The sequence below is a fragment of the Rattus norvegicus genome, chromosome 5 (assembly GCF_036323735.1).
Source record: "Rattus norvegicus strain BN/NHsdMcwi chromosome 5, GRCr8, whole genome shotgun sequence".
Lineage (NCBI taxonomy): Eukaryota > Metazoa > Chordata > Mammalia > Rodentia > Muridae > Rattus > Rattus norvegicus.
This window is the reverse complement of record NC_086023.1, coordinates 147,628,966-147,648,665: the sequence shown is the minus strand read 5'-3', so window position 1 is coordinate 147,648,665 and position 19,700 is coordinate 147,628,966. Positions and strand designations below refer to the sequence as shown.

The following is a 19,700-nucleotide window of genomic DNA, read 5'->3' as shown; positions in this document are numbered from 1 at the left end:
CAGCTGGTGCAGCCCAGGGCTGGGAAGGAAGGGACAGGAGTAGAGGGAAAGGTAGTAAATCCATTAGAGATGCGGGGGGCAGCTCTGAGGAAGTCCTGGGAAAGATGTCACTTGGGGCCTGCTGGCCCTGAAGCGGGAATTTGTTTGTGCAACCCTATCACCCCCACCTAGGAATAAGCACCCCCTCCCAGCCACTCTGAGACTGGTTTCCCTCCCTCACTAAAGAGGCTGTCAATCACAGTGCTTGGGACCAATCAGAGTTCTTCCTTCCTTGGACATTTTCTAGTTGGAATTCAAGAGAAAAATGTCTTCTCCTTTGGGGCCAAGGCAGAGTGACGGCAGGGGAGCCTGGTTTGGCCCAGGAGATGAGGAAGGCTGCCTAGCAGAATGCAGCAAGCAGGGAGGGAATGAGACACTTTGGGACTCAGCCCATCACCCACGGACAGCCGCATACACCCACGTCTGTCCTTGCCCTGGGTGTGTATTCCTGAGTGAGCGAAGTTCCCCTGTGCCTCGCCGGCTGGTACCAGGTTCTGCCTCCTCTCCGAACATGGCCCAATTAGTCACTCACAAGCTGTGAGAGATTGGTTTCTTCCTCCTCCTCCTCCTCCTCCTCTTCCCTTCCTCCCTTCCTCCCATGGTGGCCAGGGGTCAGACCCTCTGCCCCTCATACACTGGGGGCGTTGGGAAAAGGCACATCCTTACTCTGAGTCTCAACTTCTTCATCTGTAAAACAAGGAACTTAAATACCTGTCTGGAACGCAGATAAATCAGAGTCCCCGTGAACACTGTCTAACTGAACACTGGGGAGTGAGTGGAGTACATAGGCTGGGAGCACAGTCCTGGGAGGACTCTGATCTACTTTAACCAAGACCCACCTCAGGAAGGATTCCATGGGACTGAGGAGCCAGTGCCAAAGCCTGCAGAATTAAAAAAAAAAAAAAAAAGGCCTGGCCCACACCCTTCCTCCAATCAGTCTTAGGCTGTCATCAGCTGTGACAACCCACCCTAGTGGTCTGTTCCTTCTTTTTGGTTCTTTTTTTTTTTCCTTTCGGAACTGGGGACCGAAGGTCTGTTCCTTCTTATATTCCCATCCTAATTCCCATAGCAGCTCCCTCAAGGGCCTGGATTTATGACTCAAGAGTCCCTACGGACCCAGAGATGGTCGTTACTAAATGGCCAGACTAGCAAGCGATGCCTGTAGCTGCTGCTGAATCCTTAGCTCCTGCCTGCTTGGAAGGACAACAGCGCACACCACGAGGCCTTCCACATGCTGATCCCGTGCCCCCTTGTACTGGTGCCCAGAACTCAGACGTGGGAAGAATACAATCCAGCAAAGGGCCCCGCCCTCCGACACTGAACCAGCTTGGCTTCCCCACCCTCAACCCCACACCACACCAGAGGCTCCACCACAACCCAGCTCCCCATAGCTCCCCTGCAGTGATGAAGGTCAAGTCCCAGAAGGCAGGGCTGAAATGCTACCTCCACCAAGCCTGGGTACGTGAACCGGCGAGACTCTGCCTTTGACCATGGCCCCAGACATCATTTTCAAACTCTTCATGCTGTAACCATAGAGTGTGTGACTTCTCAACATGGATGCTGTGAAGAATCAGAGATATGGGTAGAGTCCCTAACACTCACCTGAGATCCTGGCCCCTGACAGCAACTCAGTGTGAGCAGCTTGGGCCCATGCCCTGGTGAAAGGTAGCCATGACCAGGGGAAGTCAATCAGTTACAGTGTCCTACCTCACACTTCCAGTTTCTCATCCCAGCCCAGATCAGGTAAGGGGTATGTACTAAGGGAGTCAGGGCCAAAGACAGGGTCAGCATGCAGCTAACCCCTTTGAGTCAGGCTTGGCCTGACCCAGTATACAACTAAGGAGTTGGAGGAACAAAGTTCGGATCCCAGGGCTGGGCTCTGCCTAGGGGAAGCAATTCAGCAGGCAAATCCACAGAGTGAAGTTTATTCCCAACAAAGTTTCCCTCCCCCCTCCCCAGCCCAGGACAGGGACAGACAGGCTGGGGCAAAGATGAGGCTCTGGTGAGTGGCTAAGGGACCTCTGAGAACCAGGAGGGGCCCTGGCCCCCAGGCCCTGCCAGTCTGGCTGCCCCCAGCCAGGCTGAGTCCTCTGCACCTCCTGCCCAGCCTCGGGAGGGGGAGGGGCGCTGGCTCCTGGTAGTTCCAAAGTGGAGTGTGAAAATAGATATATATTTCTGTGCAGTGGGCAGTCCGGCGTGGCACTCACACCTCTGTCTGGAAGTCGCCGTCTGGCGGTTCTGTGGGCTCCCAGGCTGCTGTCCGGTGCAGAGCCAGCCGTTCTCGAGGTTTGGGGGGCAGTGAGCCCAGTGTCATAGATTTGAAAGTGCTCCAGCTTTGATGCCTCCTGTGCTGGGACAAGCCAGGGCGTCCCCCAGGGGGGCTGGGTTTCTCCTGTGAAAGGAGCAGGGCGAGCCTGTGGCACCCTGTCATCCATCGTACAGAGCAAACCAAGGATGTCCCAGGAGGGTCAAGACTGCCCAATGTCGCTGAATGATCCAGGTATGAGGCACGGTCAAACACAATTAATTGTCAGCCCCTTACTGACTGCTACTGCAGTGGTGTTTCCCTGAGGTCATGTCTCCTGTCTGCCCACCCTCCTTTCTAGTCGTGGGAGACCCTGTTCCTGTCTGCTCTGCGGTACCTTCCCACCCCCTTGCAACCCTGAAGCTGCTGCTCATGCAGGCAGGCCCTTGGCGAGGCAACCCGAAGTTATCCAGGTAAGCAAGTCAAGCAAGAGGACAGGAGGTCCTCGGAGCCTCACCCAGGAGAACTTGGCCAATGTATGTACCACTCTACCCCAATACACACTCTGTCACATCTCCTACCAACAGGGTCCAAGTGAGAGGGCCACCCCTCAGGGACCATGCACTCTATAGGGTGGGCAGGGGCAGCAACAGAAGAGCCCTCACCTTGGCTGAGGACTGGCTACGGTAGCGGTCGAAAGTGTGGAACTTCTGGTTGAGTTCGTGGTAGAGTTCCGAGTGCCGTTTCCGGGTATGCATCACCTTCTGGGGGCCACTTGGGTGTCAGAGGCGTGCTCCCCACCCTCCACCCTGTGCCTGTTGGCCCCACTGGGGCAAGGCTAGGACTTCCCTTGCTCTCCTGTGCTAGCTTCCCCCTCCCTTCCCTCTCTCTCTCTCTGTCTCTGTCTGTCTACCTCATCCCCTGCCTCTATGTCTGCCTCAGAGTAATGGGTGTGGGCAAGATAGTGGGGGAGATCCCAGGGAATCCAGAGGCCTGGTGGCCCAGGAGTGGGCTCTGTAGTGGGGCTTGGGATGATTTTAGGAATCAACCTTCTAGGACACACTCCCCCTCCCGGCACCAGCACTCACCTCAAAGTCCAAGTCAGAATACCGAAGCTTCTTTCGCTACGGGGCAACAAGCAGGCCATGAGAGAGGAGCTTTTCGCAGGCAACCTTGGGCCCCAGGACTCTATGGTACATCCCCCACCCAGACCCTGGAGTTGAGAATCCTCGTCTTAAGGGCTAGCCTTATCTTGGGGTCACAGCACAGTAGCTGAGGTCTGCAGCACACATGTATACATGTGGTAAGATGTGCTCCTGGGAGCACACATGGACATGGACACAGGTCAGTTGTGAAGAAGCAGGGTTACCACCATAGCCCATGCATATTCCATGCTCTGGGTTCTAGCGTTCTCTCCTGCCCCATGCTTCCCCCATCCCATCTCCCTGGAATCCTGCACTTTGCCCTGCAAAGAGAACTTTGGGCTTTTCACGCCCAGCCTATGTGCCCCCCCACCTTGCCTCTTTGACTCCCTGCTTCCTTGTGCTCCTCTGATCCTTGCCTGGCCAAGGTCGCCTTCAAGGCCCCAACCAGCTCGGTGACATCCAGTGCCACTCAAGAAGACTTCGATCTTAGAATGCTGGCATTGAGAAGACTCACAAGACCAAGCCAACTGTTCCGGTTAGGTGGGGAAACTGAGACCCAGGGAGGGAAGGAAAAGGGACGCGCCATTTGGCCCCGGCCCTCAGAGGTAGGTTTGTAAGACTCAGCCTGACTCCACTGTCTTGGTTTTCCTCCTGTCTTCCAGCCCTACTCTGCCTCCTCCTGCTTCTCCATCACTAAGCTTGGCCCGTGCCTACCTTTATCTCGATTTCTATAGGCAACAGCACTGCTGTCCTTACCCATAGTGCTCCAGGGCCTCCACTGGACCCATACTATTCTAGACATTATCCTTGACCCTTCAGGCTTCCGCCATTTATTACTACCTCCCCCACAAGAAGCCAAGCACTGGCCCCTCCCCAGCGATCCAACCACCGACAGGTGCCACAGAACAAAGCCTACCCTGATGCTAAGCACACTGCCTCCCATCACTGATGTCATCTTCCCTGTCTTTTCTGTCTTCGTGAACGCCTTCCTGTCTTGTTGCCATCTGTGGCAGGAGCAGGCACCAAATGTTCGAGGAACATTTTAGGCACAAGGCTAAACTCTGTGACCTCCCTAGCTGGTAACTTAATTGTCTTTGCGCAGAGGACAGAGAGCAACTTTTCGAGGCTAGACACAGCAGTTAATTGTGTAGAAGCTGGGACTCCAACCTCTTTCCTTATCCACACCCCCCCATCCCTCCAATTAGATTTCTAGAATCCCCTTGAGTTCTACTTAGGGCTTCGACTAATCTCTGTGTCCCCAGGGATGATCTGCCAAGGGCAGGGCAGAGGAAACGGAGGAGCTTCCATTTTCCCATCAGAGGCCATAGGCAGCACCCTGAGCCAGTTTCTGTGATACCAGAATCTTCCAATTTTCTAGTACTTTCTACTGCCTCTACACAGGAACCAAAGGCTTATATCATCCGGTGCTCTAAGCTATCCCCACTTACACACAAGGAAGCTGAGGCTCAGAGAGACGGTGCAGTGGTCAGCATCTCACTGCTGGTCAGCAAGTCCAGACCTGACTCAGACCCCCATGCTGCGGAGGCCAAGGCTCAGCTTCTTCCTTACCAAGTGGGCACCTGAGCCATGGCTGCAGGAATGGAGGACCCACCCTGACCAGTCACCCCAGGGTGGGCACCAGAGCTCTAAGTGAATGGATTCATGAAGCTTCATCCATTCAGACAATCCAGTTTCCTGGGAGCTGAGCTCTGTGAGCCCCGGTAGAAGGAAGAGTACACGGTGGTATGAGCCCCCAGCACTGTTCTGGGGGAGGCTGATAGCTGTCCCTTCCTGACCGCAGCCCACTTAGACATGATCTCAGGCACACGGGAGGTAGATTCCCCTCCCTACTTTCTGTAGCCCCTCACCTCAAGGGAGCCCAGCTTCATGGTGGAACCAGGCACTGTACGGGGCATGGTCCGGCTACGTTCTCCTGGCTCTGGTACTTGGCGGGCGCTGGGTGTTGGTGGTGGTGGTTGGAAGGTCATCCCATATGGGTTCTGGAGAGACCCATAGGCAGGGCCCAGCCCTAGACCCGAGTGCTCCACAGACAAGAAGCTGGGGTAGCCTTCAGTGTGGGCCACTGTCTTGGCAGCCCGCCGGGGGGTCCCCTCAGGCCGGGCCCTTGGTGCCTCCTCACCCCCTGTACCCCCACCGCCAGGCTGCAGGCTCAAAGTCCGCCGGGGCAGCACCATGTAGTCCCCCTCAGAGCCTGGTTCACTTGGCCGTAGCCATGTAAGGTCCAATTGCCGCAGGCCACCCTCCCCACACATGTACACAGGGTTGGTCTCCTGTGGTGGTGGTGGCTCCCCCAGACCTGGCGAGGCTGCCATGGGTACTAGGATGTTCCCAGGCAGTGGTGAGAAGCTGAGGCCACCCTCAGGACCCACGAGACAGGACTTGGGCTCCTCATCCTCATCCAGAGACAGGCGGGACAAAGTGCCGGTGATGGTGGACGGGTTGCAAGTGTTGACCTCCTTGAACAGAACTGGGGACAGAAGCGGGAGGAAGAGGTAAGCCCTAAGGAAGGGAGGCCCTGCGATGAGACCCTCTTGCTCAGGTCTGAGCTTGGGCAGTGAGGGAAACTGAGTTCTGGAGAGGTGGTTGGTACTCTCCCCTATACCAGAGGGACCAGAAAGGAAACTGGCTCATGGTCCCAAGGGATGCAGAGTAGGAAAGCCTCGAGTTCCCATGAGTGCCCTGGTACACGTGCTAACTTCTTCCTGACAGTCCCGAGGCTGTGGAAAAGGTGCTGCTCTGCTCTGTTCCCTAGGGAAGCATACACCTTAGAGAAAAGGTGGCAGGTGACACCAGTGAAAGCCACTGGCCTGACAGAAGAACCCAGCAGCCAACATTTGCCGAGGCCCCTACAGTAAACTCAATGCCCCCTGATTCATGTAGACCCTGGGCCTTCCTCCTGACCCAAGAGATGCCATTTTCTCCTTTAGAGGTGGGTAGATGAGGCTTAGAGAGGGGATTTTTGCCTAGAGGCAAGGGGTAATTGGCCTTCCCATTTGTAAATCTACGCTGTTCCTGTCTAATGTCAAAACGGGACACTAGCAGCAGTCCGGTCCCCATCAGGGTTGCCATGACAGGGTATGGGACGCCTGTCTTGCCCACGCCTATGGCTTCTTAACTCTGTCCAACAGACTCACCTGTCTGACAAGCCAGATCCACGTCCTTTTCAAAGTCTGACTATAGGTCGAGAGGGAGAAAGCAGTTGGCAGAGGGAGGAGAGATGTATCAGGGTGGGAAAGGCTCATGTTCTCCCTCCCCAGCCCCTCAGTCCTCCCACCCAAGGTTCTACCCAACATAACCTCCAACTGTAGGGAGGAGACTGAACGGGGCGAGCCTTTGCCCATCGTCTCCCTGCAGTCAGGAGCTGAGTGTGACTTAAACCTGGTCCCGGATGGGATGGGGAAGGTAAGGGACTTATGACGGGGTGGGGGGAGGGATCTGCTCAGGCCTCCACACTCACCAGGATCTGCAGCTGTCCGTTCTTGCACGAGTCTGGGGAGTCTTCACTCTCATCAGTCCGACACACACCCATCTGGCACTTTACCACATCCTGGACCTGGGGGGCAGGAAGCACCTGGTGGGCCTGAAGCCTCCATGACACCCCACAATAGTGGGCAGGGTTTCCCACCCCAGGTGCCCAGACTAGAGATAGAAGGAGACACAGGGATTGAGGGATGTCAGGGACAAGGAGCTGAAGGCAGCTCAGGTCTTCAGGCTGCCTGAGCTGTAAGTGCCCTTGCCAAGGGCCTGAAGCACCCTGGTCACCCTGTACCACACAGTGGGGAGAAGCCAGAGCCCAGCATTGGGGGTGGGGAGGGCAAGAAGAGGCTAGCCACCTCTCGGCGCAGGAAGCAGTGCACGGCGGTGATGACAAAGCCTTGTGCAGAGTTGAAAACAGCAAAGAGCGCCTGGAAGAGGACGGAGCGGCGATCTGTCATGGCCAGGACAGCGGACATCCAGGTAAGCGCCAGGAGAGGCAGTACCACGCAGGAACTCCAGAGGGAAGCCCTGAGAGGGATGGCAGCAGAAAGTCTGTCAGCGGGATGCTCTACAGGACAGGATGGTGGGAGCCTGGGCCTCCACTCAGCTTGGGGGACTGGCAGGGCCCCAAACTCCAGGACCTCAGGAGTGTTTCCAAACAGAGAGGGGCCAAGGAACTGGAAGAGAAACAGAGGGACGAAGATGGAGCTACAGGGCCAGAGCAGGGACCATGAGAGGTAGGAGGGATGGACACACAGACACAGTGGGACTCGGCAAGCACAGAGTTGATACTGGAAAGCAGATGAGGAAGGCCAAAACAGGAGGGAAGCGAGGGCAGACAGCAAACATGGGGAACGTCAGGCCCAACGTGCACCTTGGAAGCTTTGGAAAGAGACATAGTTCAGAGCCAGATCCCCAGAGATTCCAAGACAGTAGGCTGGGGAGAGAAGGGGCAGAAGACCAAAGAAAGATGGCCGCCACAGTAAGAGGAGTATGAGACAGACAGACACCCCAGACGGGAAGACTGAACAGGCAGAGCATGTGGAGAACACCACAGCACAAATCCTTGCAGAGAAGATGGAGCCAAGCCCAGCCAGGTAGAGGCGCAGAGGAGCCTCTGGCTCCTGGTGTTTGCTCAGAACCCAGGACAAGGGTCATAGCTGGAGTTAGAACCAAGCCCATGTATCCCCTTGCGGATAAAAAAGGCAGACAGGCAGTAGCCAACAGACTGGTCTCCATCCCCAGCAACTACTACAGCCCACAAGGAACAAGAGATAGAAGGAGCTGCCTTGCCCTACCAGGCAAGGAGCCACACCCAGCCCAATCTACCCCACCCACAGCATCCCCAGTGGAAAGTCAGGCACAGCTCCAGACAGGGCAGGGTGGCACCAGTCTGCAGAGACAGCCAGAGGCTGAGGCAGAAAGATGGGCGGGCAGGGGGCCAAGACCTGTCCTGTGAAGAGAGGCTCAGGGCTGTTGAGCCAGGCAAGGTTGGGGTGGAGGAGGCATAGTGTCTGTCAAGCCTAGGAGGCGGAGCCAAGAACCGGAGATGCTCTAATCACAGTAATAAGAGCTGTCATTGATTAACCAGCAATTCTCTGCCAGGCCCTCCACTGAACACTTTACATAGATTAGTTCAAATTGTGATCAAAACAACTCCCACAAACAGGCCTGGGGACCAGTATCCCAATTGATAGATGAGGAGACTGGAGTGTGCCCAGCTGGACCGGGAGAGGAGAGCTGGGACAGAAACCCAGCTTGGCTGCGGACTCTCTGGCCCATCCTTTGATCTGCTGGTTCAGCAGGCTGGGCATAGGGATGTGGTAGCCCAAAGCAGAGGAAGCTCACAGCTCCTTGAGCACCGTGGAGCTGCACAGTGATGGCACCAGACGCCTCCACAGGCCCCGAGGAGTGTGACAAAGCTGTGCCCTCACTGGTAGGGGTGACTCAGGTAGACTCCCAGCCCTGGTAGGAGGGTTGGGCCCAAGGCCTTTGTACTCTTGCATAGCTGAGGTTTTAAGATTCTTAGCTGCTAGGCTGGGGTGACTCGATGAAATGACTGTCTCCCTCCGTGAGTCTGTCTGTAACTGTGAGGTCCAAGGCCTCTGAAACTCAAGTCAGACTCTATGACAGACAAGTATGTTCCAGTCATTCTAACATTCTTAAGTGTCTGATTGTCTCAGTCTAAGATTCTTCCTTTCTAACTCGAAGGTTTCAATAGCTCAAAAATTCTAAGAGCCTACGATTCTCAGGGCCTTGAGGGCTGGTGGTGAGAGGAGGGGTCTGCAGCTGTGCCTGTGTAGAAAATTAAGCCAGAGCAGGGGCAGGGATCAGAGGGCAGGGTGAGCAGGGCACCACAGCGCCCTATGCAGGGGGTCCCATTGTCCTCAGCCACCTCATCCCTGAGCTCCAGGGAGCATATAGCAGTTAGGGGGGCAGGGGCAGGGCAAACTGTCCAAGGCACTGGGCTGATATCCCTCCCAATCCCCACCATGGGCACTGCCCTCCCATTCCTTAGCCCCTGCCCGCCCCCACCGCCCCCCAGGGGGCATAACTAACATGGCATTCCTGGCCGAGGCTGAGCTGAGCAGGGGGCTGGGGACCGCTCCACACGCTGAGCAGGGGAGGAGCAGGCTGGCCCAGGGGCACCGCTCCGACCTCGGGGGGCGGCACAGACACGGGAGAAGGGGGAAACACATGGGAAGCCGGGAGATGGGGCAGAATGAGCCCCGAGAAGGGTAGGAGGGGAGGGCAGACGAGAGAGAGAGAGCTGGGTTAGGGTGGGTGAGGGTCTGCAGCAGAGCACTCCGGGTGCCCTGCCTTGCCTGCACCCTTGATGTCCCAAGGTTGGGGAGCCTGGGATGGCATCAGCAAGCCCTGAGTCTCCGAGGTGTACTCGGCCCCCCTCCCTGCAAGCTGCCCAGGAAGGCTGAGTTGCACAGACCCTCCCCTTACCCGGCCCTCTGCTTCTTAGACTTGTCTGAGACGCCATCTCGAGCCATGAGCTTGTTGAAGACGATGATTCCGATGAGCATGTTCACCTGGGGGCCCAGTGGAGCCGAACGGAAAGACAGGGTCACCAGGTGCCCTCGGGGCAGGGACACCCCCCAGGTGGGAGCTGGAGGTCAGGGAGAAGGCAAAAGGAAATGATGACCTTCTGGGGCCACATCCCTCCCTGGATGCTGCAAAGGGGCACGCACATACCAGGACGATGACTGCTGCTGGACCCACAAAGGCGTAGAGCAGGCCACCCTCTAGGGACAGCCAGCAGCTGGGGTAGGGGAGAAAAGGGGAAATCAGATTCCCAGCAAGCCCTTCCTCCCTGCATCCTCAGACCCCGGGCAGTCATGCCCGCATCACTAGTAGATACTAAGCCTCCAGGTGGGGAGAACCGCAGCCATGTCTTGCTAAGTCTGTTTCCTCTCCCACAGAGACCCGCATCGGCCCCCCATAGAAATACAAGTAGGCTGATCCCTACATGCACTGGTGCTTGGAAATGACCCAACCCTAACATGTTCTTTTACAGCTAGGCAAACTGAGGCTCAAAAAAGATCTGCAAAAGTATTGGTGAAGACCTCAGCCTGAGAAGACCTAATGCCCAGTTCAATTCTCTCAACAGACCCACAAACCTCTCCAGCCCCACCCTCACCAACAGAGGCGCCACGTACTAGCTGGATGTGCCGTATCCTTTGGTGCGAGTAAAGCCAACAGACACAGCCACCACCAGGGCAGGCAGACCTGGAGACAGGGTTACAGGTGAGAAGGCTGCAGATACTCAGGCGACCCTCCCTATCAGCCTCAACCCAACTGACTCCCATCCCCGGAGAGCTGGGCCAGAGTCCAGGCAGCATGTCCGTCCTTCCCTGGCTTTCCCTGCCACTCCAGGCCCAACAGCAGAGTCCAGCACCGGCCTTGCTCACCCCAGCCCAGGCAGAGGAAGCGCTTGCGAACCAGGCGGGTGCGCATCCGCCCGATGACAGCCAGATAGGATTGCCAGGCCTCTGTAAGCACCCAGCAAAAGGAGGACAGAAAGAAGAAGTGTAGGAAGGCAGCTGTCATGGTGCATACGCCCTGCAGGGAGAGGTAACAGGAGGGAGTGACCCTGAGCAGTGACCAGGGTAGGAGCTGCCAGCTTCCCACACTGACTGCTAGGCCTAGGCACTGGCTGCATGGCCGGCTGCCTACCTGAGCCCCCCCTCCCCCACCAGAGCCCTGCCAGGCACCCCCGCCTTCCTGCACCCACACACGGCACGACACAGGCCTGGTGACATGCACACAGCACTAGGCATCCGGGGAGGCGGGCAGGCAGGCCACCCACACACAGACAGGAGGAGCACATCATGGCCGAGCAGAACCCCACACCTGGCTCTCACAGTGCTCGAACTGTGCAGAGAAGGCCAAGTGGGGCAGGGGGGACGGTGAGCAGGGAGCATCCACAGGCAGATGGAGGACTCACAGACAAGAGGTTGGGGTCCAATGCCTCCCACCCAACGCACATGCCCCTGGGCACTCATGCACACATTAACTGGTGTACACGAACACTCACTACTCTGTATGTACACACACGCACACACACACACACACACACACACAAAGCCTTTAAGTACGCCTGCACATGACTTCACGCACTCCTTCTCCACCACAGGGTCTGAGCCAACGTCCAAACAAACATCCACTCTCAGGACTGCTCTTCTAGAGGATCCAGGTTTAATTCCTAGCACCCATGGCGGCTCACAACTGTCGGCAACTCCAGTTCCAGGGGATTGGGGATCTGATTCCCTCACACAGACATGCATGCAGACAAAACACCAGTGCACGTGAAATGAAATCATTGACAATAATAACCGCCTCCCCTCACTTGCGGGCACCCTCCCCTCCCCCTCCCTCCTGCGCCCTCCCCTTCCTCCCTTTATGCCCTTTCCCACACACCCCCAGGAACCTGCACCTGCCTTGCTCAGCACCCGGGACTGGCCCACGAGGATCAGGATGTTGGAAGCCAGGATGGACAGGCAGAAGTTCAGCAAGATGATGGAGCGTTCTGACTTTATAAACCTGACAGGGCACAGTGGGCAGAGGCAGAGGCGTTGGCTGCCTGCCTGCCTAACCCCAGAGAGCTGGCCACCTCCCATCCTGCTCAGCATCCGACTTTACCTCCAGAAGGCTGCATAGATGGCCAGCAACGTGAGCAGGGCCATGCAGGACACCGCACAGCCGATCACCAGGGGGACAGAGGGAGCACCCGCCAGCTCCAGAGTCTGTGGGAGATGGGTTGCTGGGAGAGGGTAAAGGTAGAGCACCCGGTCTCCCCGTCTGACACAAGCAGGCATGCTCCTCACGTGCAGAAGGGCACACGTGCACAGATGTATTTACACCCACTCACCCACACTCTTCCGGACACAACCAGATGCACACGTGTGCACACATGCTCACACTCACCTACTGCCGCCACATACTCCTGAGCAGCTGTCATGACTATGAACAACAGCCCCCTTTCCATGTACGGGCCCACAGGTACGTCTGTTCAGGGCCGCGTTTGGGGTCACCCGGATGCCTTGAGCAGTCCAGGCGCCTCTCTCCCACTCACCAGGTCCTTGGGTGGCTGGGCCAGGACGGCAAAGGTGGACAGGTGCTGGCACTGGCAGCGGGTGTGAGCTGCTTGGGTCTCCAAGGTCTGGCAGCTCTCAGTGTTCCAGTCCCCCAAGCTGGCATCTCTTGGATAAGGGAGAGGTGGCATGAACCCAGGGCCCCCTCTGTAGCCCCAAACCCAGTGCCCACTACTGCCCAGTCAAGTGAAACTCCAGGACAAGGCTACGTCCACAAGATGACAGCAGGAGCTGTGCTCTTGACCCCTCAGGCCAAGGAACCCTTTGACCTTCTAGATGGGAGGTCACTTCTGCTGAGAGGGTCTAAGGGTTGCCCCAACTCACGCTCTCGAGTAGTCCCAGCTGGCACAGTGGGGATCAGTGGTGCCCTGGAGAATAAAAAAGAAGTGTACAGTTTCGGGTGAGTAGCCTATTGTCCCTGCGTGGGCAGATAGCTAGTGTCCCCATCTGGGCCCTCACTCACATTGATGATGTACGAGAGCTCTACTGTAATGAGGGGCTCCGCTGGAGGCTGGGTGGGGGGACGCACAGTCACTGTCATCACCCGGGAGGTGACAGCAAGTGGAGGCCTGGGTGGGGGGAAATTCTGAGGTCAGCTCCTGCCAGCAGGTGCCCAGACTTAGAAACTTTAATCTGTCATGGCCGGGGACCGCTAGGTCCAAGGGTGGACACAGAGTTCTTTGGGGCCCAGCACAGCCTTTGGGAACTGCCTAGGTGTTTTGGCTTTGTGTCTCTGTGTATGCAAGCAAGTGTGTGTACGTGTGTGTTCATGAAGACTACCTCAGCAGTCGTTCCTTACACACTGTTCACATTTCTACAGCAGGCTCTCTTAGACGCCCACAACTTTCAAAGCCGGCTAGGCTGGCTAGCCCGTGAGCCCCAAAAAGTCACTCATTCACTTTCTCAGCAACAAAATGCAAACACATTGCTAACATGCCAGGCTGGTTTGTATGGGTCCATGGTCCTCAACCTGCGGGTCGTGACCCCACCAAGGCCATAGGAAAACACAGATGTTTACATTGCAATTCATAACCATAGCAAGATTACAGTTCCGAAGTAGCAATGAAAATGATTTGGTGGGGGGATTGCTGGGGGAAGGGGGGAGTCAGTGCAACATAAACTATTAAAGGGTCGCAGCATTAGGAAGGTTGAGAACCGCTAACATTGGTCCTGGGGTCCTCATGCTTGTCTTTCACGTTTCTAGGAAGTGACCGTGTCCACAGTCAGACAAAAGGCCTTCAGGGACATGGCTGCAGGAGGAGACACTCTCTGTGGACTCACCTGGGGGGCGGCAGGATGAGGCCAAGGGTGCGGTAGAGCACAGCACCGATCACAAAGTAGGAGGAGGACTCTTCGGGGTCAGCTGGGAGAAGGCGCTGGTGGGCGGGGCCTGGGCCAGGGGGCACCGTTCCTGGGCCCCTCCCCCTGCCCGGGCTGCCCGCTGTGGCTGCCCCAGGTGTGGCTGGCTTCCCTGGGGAGGACAGGCTGAGCACCTCCTTGGGTAGGAAGAGGCGATCCTCTGAATGTCGTACCCAGTCCTTCATGCCCCTGCGGCCCCGCATGGGAAATGTGATGTCACTGGACACCGCTGAGATAGGCTCTCTCTGAATGCTGATCACTGCAGTAGAGGGAGGGTGGGCAGGGCACACCAAAGACAGATGCAGGGGGGTGCGCACCAGGGAAGACACACGGAAGTCGGAACCAACACAGAATGGAGGTGCATGAACACAGACAGTGGAGGAAGACACAGAGAAAGACAGAAGCATGGGGTTAAGGGGAGGGAAGGACAATGCTCGCAAATGAGAGCACAACAGAAGCCTCCCTCAGCACCATCCCTCACCCGGGGAAGTAGGGTGCAAAGGTTCTAACCGCATCCAGCACCCCCTCCCCCGCCTGCATTCTTGTACCCAGGTTGTCCGTGACAATCAGAGAGCTCTGGAAGGCCTTGAGAGCGTCGCCCACGAGGTGAATGAAATCTTCCACAACACGCAGCAAGTGCACAGAGCCAGGCGACACCTTGGAGCAGAGAGGGTTGTGAGGGTCTGAGGGTCTGAGGCAGGGTGGCAGGTCCTGAGAGGAGAGCGCTGGAGACTGAGCCCCTCACCTGCTGAGCGTCGTCCCACTTATCCTTGTTTTCTGAGTCCACCATAAAGCTCACCACCTGGAAGAAACGCTGGGGACAGGGGGATGATGGGTCAGGAGGTGCGAGCCACCACGCTGCCCCAGCAGACCCCGGCACTGTGGAGTAGTACCTGCACGTCATCAGCGGAAGGGACATAGGTGGCCCTCTTGAAGGTGTCAGTGACGTTCCTTAGAATGTCCACAGAGAAGAGCAGGTCCCCGCTGTAGTAAGTACGCCGAGCCAGGAGCTCCTGTAGGCTCCGCACCACCTGCGACATGCCCTCACCTGCCAGCATGCGCTGGCCCTTAGCCAGGTGCTCCCGAAGCTGCGGGTGACACGTGTGCCCTGTCACTGTACTGTCAGAAACTGGGAGCAGCCCTTGGCCTGTCCTCCCTTCTACCCGCCAGGTGCATCCAGGAAGAGAGAGGGCATACAAGCTCAAAGAGAGGCTCCCAGGAGACACAATCCGAGAAGGAGGCAGAAGGGACTCAGATGTCCAAACGCAGAATAATATGCTGTCCCTGTCCCCAGGGGGCCTTAAACATTCTGGAGCACCACACACAGGATCTCCCAAATACAAGCTTTTGGTGCAAACACAACATCAACACCCAATTTGGTCAAAAGCATGTACACACAGGCCACATTTGTTGACGCCATCTTTCCCCCCACGCAAGCCCTGGGCTGGGAACTAGGGACTCAAAGATAACTTCAACGTTGTCCCCTGCCTTCAAAGAGCTCCCAGTGTAGCAAAGCACACTTAAATGCATTCTTTGTTCATGTTTTGGTTTCTTGAGACAGGGTCTCTCTATGTAGCCCTTGACAGCCCCGAAGCTTGCCAGGTAGACCAGGCTGGTCTCGAACTCAGAGGCTGCCTCTGCCTCTCCAGTGCTGGGTTAAAGGTGTGTGCCCATGCCCAGCTTCAATGCATTCTTCACTCTTCGTGTCTGAGAAGCTCAGGGTGGGGGGTTGTGGGTAGGAACACAGAGGTATGCACCAGACATAGAGGAAAATACTCTAAGAGGCCCTGACATAGAGTAGGAGTTTGCCAGAGAAAGAAACACGGCTTACACCAAGGCATGGGGAATGGATGAGTCTAAAGCTCCTGCCAGGGCTTGGGACACATTGTACACGCCCCCCCCCCAGTCCAGCCATGCACACTCACTGACAGGTACAGGTATCGGTATTCATGAGATATACAACGAGCGAAACTGGGCAGTCCCCAGTATGCCACGCCCTGGGCACTGAGGAGACAGCGGCGGCTAGCAGAACCTGCAGAGATAAAAGTGACAGGCATGAGGGCTGAGCTCTAGCCTACTCCCCCTCCACATCTTTTTTTTTTTTTTTTTTTTTTTGGAGCTGGGGACCGAACCCAGGGCCTTGGGCTTGCTAGGCAAACGCTCTACCACTGAGCTAAATCCCCAACCCCCAACCCCCCCGACCCCCCTCTCCACATCTTGAGATGCAGACCCAGGGCTTTGGCCCAGAGGCGGGCAGCAGGGACAGCAGGGCAAGGGTTTTCAGGGACAGCCACCTGCCCTTACCCGAGGCATTAGGGGGACATTTGTTGTAAATGATCTCGCCAGCCGCTGCCCTCTTCCACGTCATGAGCATGACGTACTCGTCTCTGCACATCTCATGGAAGGCTGTGGGGACAGGGCAGGGGGTGGGGCTCAGCTGGGCTCGCACACGGAGCCCCCAGCCCTGGGGTTGTCTAAGCCATACCTGGACACCTCTTCTCACTGCAGGGTTTCACCTCCTCTCCCGTGCCCTCGCAAGGGTAGCCCTGCGTGCCGGAAGCCTGGCACATGCGGAAGCGGCGTTGCCAGCCCGTGTCACACGTCTTGGAGCACAGGCTCCATGCGTTCCATGGCCCCCACTTGCCATCAGTGGCTATGAGAGAAGGAAAGTGTGAGAGGCCACACGTGTCTCCAAAGCCAGGGCTTCCTACCTACCACCTGCTACCCTCACACCAAGCACTCACCTGGACAGTCGAAGTTGCTGCACTCACGGGTATCGGTGAGGGCACCTGCGCACGTGGCCCAGGCTGGACCGGCCACACTGCACTTCCGGCTGCGCTGCTGGGTCCCATTGGCACAAGATGAGGAGCATGGGCCCCAGGGACCCCATTCTAGCCACTGGCCTTCCACTGCATTGGGAGACACAAACAGGGGCGGCCGTTGAGCAGACCGTGGGTGGGCTAGTGGGGGGGAAAGCTCCACAGGGAGATGGCAGAGCTGTTGGCCACTCAGACCTGCACCAGGCCAGACCGTGTGAGCTGGGCATATGAAAGGGTCTGGAGAGAGTGGGTGGTGACTGGGCCTCTTTCTGCCTGCCCCTCACCAGTTCCAGGAATACATGATACCTCTCCACACAGCACCAAGGGCAAGCCCCAGCGGTGAGGGTTTTTGTGTGAGGATGTAGGTTGTAATGGCACCTTTTGATCTGTGCCTACACGTAAGCCCAGCTTTGCGTCCGTGGTGCCATGGACACCAAAGTGCTATTTACAGCAAGGGCAGCTGAGGGCCTGGAGGGATGGACACCGGGAAGCAGGTCCCTTCTGATGGGGTCACAGTGAACCAACTCCAAGTCAGGGCTGGGTTTCACCTCCCATTGGTTGCTGGCAGCTATACTTCTCCAGTCTCCCCATGCGTGGTCAAAGCTATAGGAACCCACCCCTCCAAGGACGGGGCACTGAACCTCACTGCCTCCCCTAGGTCTTCCGATCCCCCCACCCGGCTGGGCAGCGCCTGCCTAGAAGTCCCTTGGCGCTACTGACCCGGGCAGGCGGCCATACTGCAGAGTTTAGTCTGCAGCTCGGGACCCTCGCAGGCCTTGCCGCCGTGCTGGGGGGGCACGCAGGTCCGCATCCGACTCCGGGACCCCCGCCCGCAGCTGCGGGAGCACAGGCTCCAGGACCCCCACTCCTCCCACACGCCGTGCACTGCAAGGAAGCACGTGGCCGGTGGCTGGGCGGCACCTTGGCTCCGCCCACAGCCAGCGCCTACCCATCCGCCCACCAATCAGGAGTTCCGCAGTTTTACGACCACTCCTTATTGGTTCCGCCCTGGGTTCCATTGCCAGAGCAAGAAGATTTAGGGTCCCAGGATAACCACCCTTTGTGGGGAATATGGTCCCAAATCACACAGGACAGGTTCTGTGGACACCCAGATAGGGTGAGCAGGACCAGCCTGAGGAGCCAATGGTCTTCCTTTCCTGAGGGGCACAGGAAAACCCAGGAAAGGATCCAAGATCCAGCCCTCTCTTCCCTTCCCACCCCCAGGCCCAGGGCCTGAATTCAACGGGGCAAGCCTGGGGCAACAGAGGTGCCCCCTCCCAACCCCAATCGCATAAACACGCAGACAGACACAAACCTCTACATAGACGCTGACAAACACAATGAACTCACAAGAGGGAACACAGCTTTCTCCCTGTGCTCCTCCACAAGCTCCTGCTATATCCCCAAGCTCCCAAGCTCCGAGAGCCTCCCCCAGTCGGCCCTACTCTAAATCCACTGCCAGCACTTCACCCCAGGGAAGAAAGAACAGAACAGGTTGACATTGGCCTGTCTCTCAGTCACCAAATGACCCAGGCAGACACATGCATTTCCTCAGTACCTGCGTGCAACACATGCCTGTTCAACTGACTTAAGCATAATGGTCCATCAGAGGCTCCCAAGGGAGTCGAGGGGGAGCCCAGAGCAAAGTGGAAACCATAAGGGAGGGTGCCATTTTAAAATAGAGTGGTATACGTCTTAGGTCTAAGGGCGGGCTGAATACTTTAGCCAGGGTGGGGGAGGGGGAGGGGCAAGAGTAAGCAAATGCAGAGAGCTGGGATGCTGCAAGAGGTGCTGGCGAGGTCAGGACTAAGGGAAAGGGAGGAGATGATGTGCAGAGAATGGCTTTGACTACCAAGATGGAGGAGGCATCAAAGGGTGTGAAGCACCCAAAGTGGGCGGCAGATGTATGTTTGGATTCTAACGTAACCCCAAGTGATTCATGCCAGGTTGGCATAGTGCCTGGGTAAGGTATAATATGGAGGACAGATAAGTTTGTTGATGGCAAGGAATGAGGTAACCAATCATTTGGGGGAGTAGCTGTGTTATGTTCTGTCACAGACAGGACCTGACTCTGCTGGCAGATGGGGCAGGAAGGAGGACGCCTACCTGGGCAGGTGGCTGAATTGTTGCAAGGCCGGGTCTCCCGAAGGGGCCCGCTGCACAGGGTCCCATAGGGGGAGGACACGCAGGAGCGGGTCCGCACCTGCAGACCCTGCCCACACGTCAGGGAACACACGCTCCACGGGGACCACTCCTCAGCTGCTGGGTCGCCTACGAGAGAGGGACAGCGTCGCAGCAAGGGACACCTCCCAGAGAGTTGCATGGGAGCATGGAAGGACCGGAAAGATGGGGGGGTAGGCATCAAAGGGACCCTCCTACCCTGACCCCAAGTGGCAGCAGGCTCTTTCAAAGGCAACCCGTCCCTGCCCACGGGCCTCACGTGGTAACATAACTGAGCTTCAGGACATAGACACAGACAGGCACACGCCAGCACACATGCCACCAGACGCCACAGTCGGGCCCCCGCCACAGAGGAAGAGGCGGGCCCGAGTTACCTGTCTGCGCCATGTATAGCCCAGGCTCATCTGCAGACCTTGGCCACTGGGTTTTCACCTTCGGTTCCTCTTCCGGCTCCTCACCTGGAACACGGAGGTGGTGGCAAGGGGCTTAGCAAAAGCCAGCTCAGTGCTGCCGCAGAGGTACAGAGGGCAGCCTCCGGTCCTCGGCCTAAGGGCCTGGGACCAACAGTAGGTGATGCAGAGAAAGCCTCACATTCTGCCCCCTGCCCCACCACCACCATTTTACAGATAAGGAAACTGAGGCTAGGAAGGCCATCCGGGACTCATAGCCACCTCGTCTGCCTCTTGCCTCAGCCGGATGGGATTGGAGGGCAACGGTCAACATCTTGAGTTCTGGAGAGGTGTCCGTACTATCCCAAACCAAGCCTGACACCTATCACCTTTAACCCCCTCACTGGGACTATGTGGCTGTC

General features: G+C 57.2%; 1 protein-coding gene across 12 annotated transcripts in view; it reads right to left on the bottom strand.

Annotated features, from left to right (window-relative positions):
• Positions 1-1,939: 1,939 nt before the first annotated feature.
• Positions 1,940-19,700, bottom strand: part of Adgrb2 (adhesion G protein-coupled receptor B2) — a 65,154-nt gene continuing 47,393 nt past the window's right edge. For 2 of the 12 annotated variants that reach the window (XM_006238935.5, XM_006238934.3), the window contains exons 3-30: positions 19,264-19,347; positions 18,815-18,979; positions 17,429-17,593; positions 16,634-16,798; positions 16,375-16,542; positions 16,194-16,295; positions 15,815-15,921; positions 14,783-14,977; positions 14,635-14,703; positions 14,438-14,546; positions 13,812-14,148; positions 12,994-13,099; positions 12,855-12,898; positions 12,512-12,638; positions 12,079-12,182; positions 11,877-11,979; positions 10,848-10,998; positions 10,596-10,665; positions 10,132-10,198; positions 9,883-9,968; positions 9,487-9,585; positions 7,284-7,455; positions 6,908-7,003; positions 6,585-6,624; positions 5,298-5,917; positions 3,373-3,408; positions 2,950-3,048; positions 1,949-2,431 (exon numbers count right to left, since the gene is read on the bottom strand). In XM_006238935.5, coding sequence (XP_006238997.1) covers positions 2,243-2,431; positions 2,950-3,048; positions 3,373-3,408; positions 5,298-5,917; positions 6,585-6,624; positions 6,908-7,003; positions 7,284-7,455; positions 9,487-9,585; positions 9,883-9,968; positions 10,132-10,198; positions 10,596-10,665; positions 10,848-10,998; positions 11,877-11,979; positions 12,079-12,182; positions 12,512-12,638; positions 12,855-12,898; positions 12,994-13,099; positions 13,812-14,148; positions 14,438-14,546; positions 14,635-14,703; positions 14,783-14,977; positions 15,815-15,921; positions 16,194-16,295; positions 16,375-16,542; positions 16,634-16,798; positions 17,429-17,593; positions 18,815-18,979; positions 19,264-19,347 — 3,875 coding nt within the window. In that variant the 3' untranslated portion in view covers positions 1,949-2,242. Of the gene's footprint in view, positions 2,432-2,949; positions 3,049-3,372; positions 3,409-5,297; positions 5,918-6,584; positions 6,625-6,907; positions 7,004-7,283; positions 7,456-9,486; positions 9,586-9,882; positions 9,969-10,131; positions 10,199-10,595; positions 10,666-10,847; positions 10,999-11,876; positions 11,980-12,078; positions 12,183-12,511; positions 12,639-12,854; positions 12,899-12,993; positions 13,100-13,811; positions 14,149-14,437; positions 14,547-14,634; positions 14,704-14,782; positions 14,978-15,814; positions 15,922-16,193; positions 16,296-16,374; positions 16,543-16,633; positions 16,799-17,428; positions 17,594-18,814; positions 18,980-19,263; positions 19,348-19,700 lie in introns of all 12 variants that reach the window. The other 10 variants (NM_001107914.1, XM_017593334.1, XM_017593335.1 and 7 more) reach the window with 10 other exon arrangements.